At 50.2% G+C, this 2,661-nt stretch overlaps 1 protein-coding gene across 2 annotated transcripts in view; it reads left to right on the forward strand.

The window, feature by feature from the left end:
* Positions 1-1,656, forward strand: part of CACNG2 (calcium channel, voltage-dependent, gamma subunit 2) — a 54,940-nt gene extending 53,284 nt beyond the window's left edge. For both annotated transcript variants that reach the window (XM_010005762.1, XM_010005761.1), the window contains 2 exons: positions 328-468; positions 951-1,656. In XM_010005762.1, coding sequence (XP_010004064.1) covers positions 328-468; positions 951-1,486 — 677 coding nt within the window. In that variant the 3' untranslated portion in view covers positions 1,487-1,656. The remainder of the gene's footprint in view (positions 1-327; positions 469-950) is intronic.
* Positions 1,657-2,661: the final 1,005 nt, after the last annotated feature.

Here is a 2,661-nt window from a genome sequence, read left to right on the forward strand (position 1 = left end):
CAGCCACTGGCCCCTCAGCCCCTTTCACCTCCCTGCTCTGGGTTGCCAGCTTCACACAGCACCAGCAGCCACGGAGCAGGAGAGCTGCTTTGAACTGCTTTTTTTTTCTGGCACACTTTGCTTCTCTCTCCCACCTCCACCCCTCGACATCTTTATCCCTCCTTGAATTACTCCCCCCTCACATGTTGCCCCCTCTCTCTCCTCTTCACCCCCACCCATGAAACATGCTTGTGTCCCCCCCACCCCCTCACCCCGGCACCGTTTCCGTGCCCCTTTTTCCTTTCTCTCACACCTGCACTGTTCTTTCTGCCTCTCTCTCCTCCACAGGGGCTGTTAGAGCCTCTAGTATTTTCCCGATCCTGAGTGTGATTCTGCTTTTCATGGGTGGACTCTGCATTGCAGCCAGCGAGTTCTACAAAACCCGACACAACATCATCCTTAGTGCTGGCATCTTCTTCGTGTCTGCAGGTAAAGGGATGCACAGAGCCTGAGGCTCTGGAGATGGGCTTCTAGATGTGGGGGGGGTTCCCAGCCAGGGCATCCTGCAGGGGTGTGGTTGCCTAGGCAGGAGTTCATGCTTCCTTATTGAGGGTGAAAGCAGCCTCCCAGGGGTGCCTCTCTGCCCTGCCTGCTCGCCTGGCAGAGACAGGCAGCAATGCCTTGCAGGCAGGAGCTTTCCTGCTACTTGGGAGCTGCTGGAGACAGTGAGTTTCCCTATGCCCACCATCTCTCAGGAACCAGCCAGGACTGCAGTCCAGGGACGCGGCAGGCACGCGAGGAGGGTCTTGCCTGGGTTTCCCAAGGAAAGCTGCCCAGCGGGAGGGGATGGATGGCTGAGGGATCTCCCGTCCCCACCTTTTGGAGGCAGGGGGTCAACCCCACAGCCCCACCACCACCATGTGTGACCCTTCTGACATCTCCCTTTCTCTCCCCCACTGGCCGGCTGGCAGGTCTGAGTAATATAATTGGCATCATCGTATACATATCAGCCAATGCTGGAGACCCCTCCAAGAGTGACTCCAAGAAGAACAGCTACTCCTACGGCTGGGGCTTCTATTTCGGGGCCCTGTCCTTCATTATAGCTGAGATGGTGGGAGTGCTGGCTGTCCACATGTTCATAGACCGGCACAAACAGCTACGCGCCAGCGCTCGTGCCACGGACTACCTCCAGTCCTCCGCCATCACCCGCATCCCCAGCTACCGGTACCGCTATCAGAGACGCAGCCGCTCCAGCTCCCGCTCCACCGAGCCTTCACACTCCAGGGATGCCTCTCCCGTCGGGATCAAAGGGTTCAACACCCTCCCATCAACAGAGATCTCGATGTACACCCTGACCAGGGACCCGCTGAAGGCAACCACCACCCCCACCGCCACCTACAACTCCGACAGGGATAACAGTTTCCTCCAGGTTCACAACTGTATCCAGAAAGAGAACAAGGACTCTATCCACACCAACACAGCCAACCGCCGGACCACCCCGGTATGAAGCCGTCGCCAGGAGCTGAAAATGGGGCAGGAGTGGGCAGGAGGAGACGGGGTGGGCTGCAGAGTGGGGAGGGTGGAAGGGGGTAGGAGGCAGCAAGGGAGCGGGCAGGAGGAGGTGGAAGTGCCCCTTTGTGGGGGGGTGGGGACCTTCCCAAAGCAAAAAAAAATATAAAAAAATATAAAAATAAAAAATAAAAAAAATCCACAGGAAAAAAAAAAAGAACAAAAAGAACAAAAAAAAAAAAAAAGAACAAAAAAAACCACCAAACAAACAAACAAAAACAACCAAGGAACAAGCAGTCAAGTGGACAAACAAGAGAGCGAGCAAACAAACAAACACACAGGAAATGCGAGGAAAGAGACAGCAGTGAAAAAAAAAATCTTTAAAAAAAAAAGAAAAAGAAAAAAAAACAAAAAAAGAAAAACTTTAAAACTGAGAGAAAGAGATTTAAAAAATAGAAATAAATTTAAAAGAAAATGCATGATTTCCCATGTACCATTATTTTAACATTTAATAAAAACAGACTTAAAAAAAAAAATAAAAGGGAACCAAGAAATAGCAAAGGACAATAAATCAAGTGGGAGGAGAAGGAGGAGGCAGCTCTTTGGATTTTGGGGGGTTTTATTATTTAGTTTTATGGTTTCTTTCCCACTTACCTTTAACCCAGCACAGGCTCCCTGGGGGACAGGAGATGGGGGTACAGCCAGCAGCGACGTCGATGTCTTTGGGCTGGTTACAGAGGATACTGGGGTGCCAAGGTCAACAGTGACCCGCTCTGTTTCCCCAGGATCTGTGAGGATCTGCTCCATTCCCCTGGGATCCATGGGGATCCGCTCATCCCCCACAGGTCCTTAGGGGTTCAGAGTGAATCCAGTCCCTAGGAAGCTGAGGCTCAGTCACCCCTCCGCATTGTCCTCAGGAAGGGGTCCCCGTTTCCTGGCCCTGGGAACGCTGGGGTTAATGGTGACAGTGCAAAATAGCAAACAGACACAGTAAATAAAGACACACACACACAGAGATAGGAAAAAAAAAAAAAAAAAAAAAAAGACAAAAAAGGTTTCTTAAAAAAAAAGTGGCAATTTTTTTAATAAAACAACAGGTATAAATAAATGTAAATATAATAAGTGGATTCAGTTGCAAGAAAAACAGATAGTTTTGGTTTGGTTTTTTTTTTT

The sequence above is a fragment of the Chaetura pelagica genome, unplaced genomic scaffold, assembly GCF_000747805.2.
Source record: "Chaetura pelagica isolate M959 unplaced genomic scaffold, ChaPel_1.0 scaffold79, whole genome shotgun sequence".
Lineage (NCBI taxonomy): Eukaryota > Metazoa > Chordata > Aves > Apodiformes > Apodidae > Chaetura > Chaetura pelagica.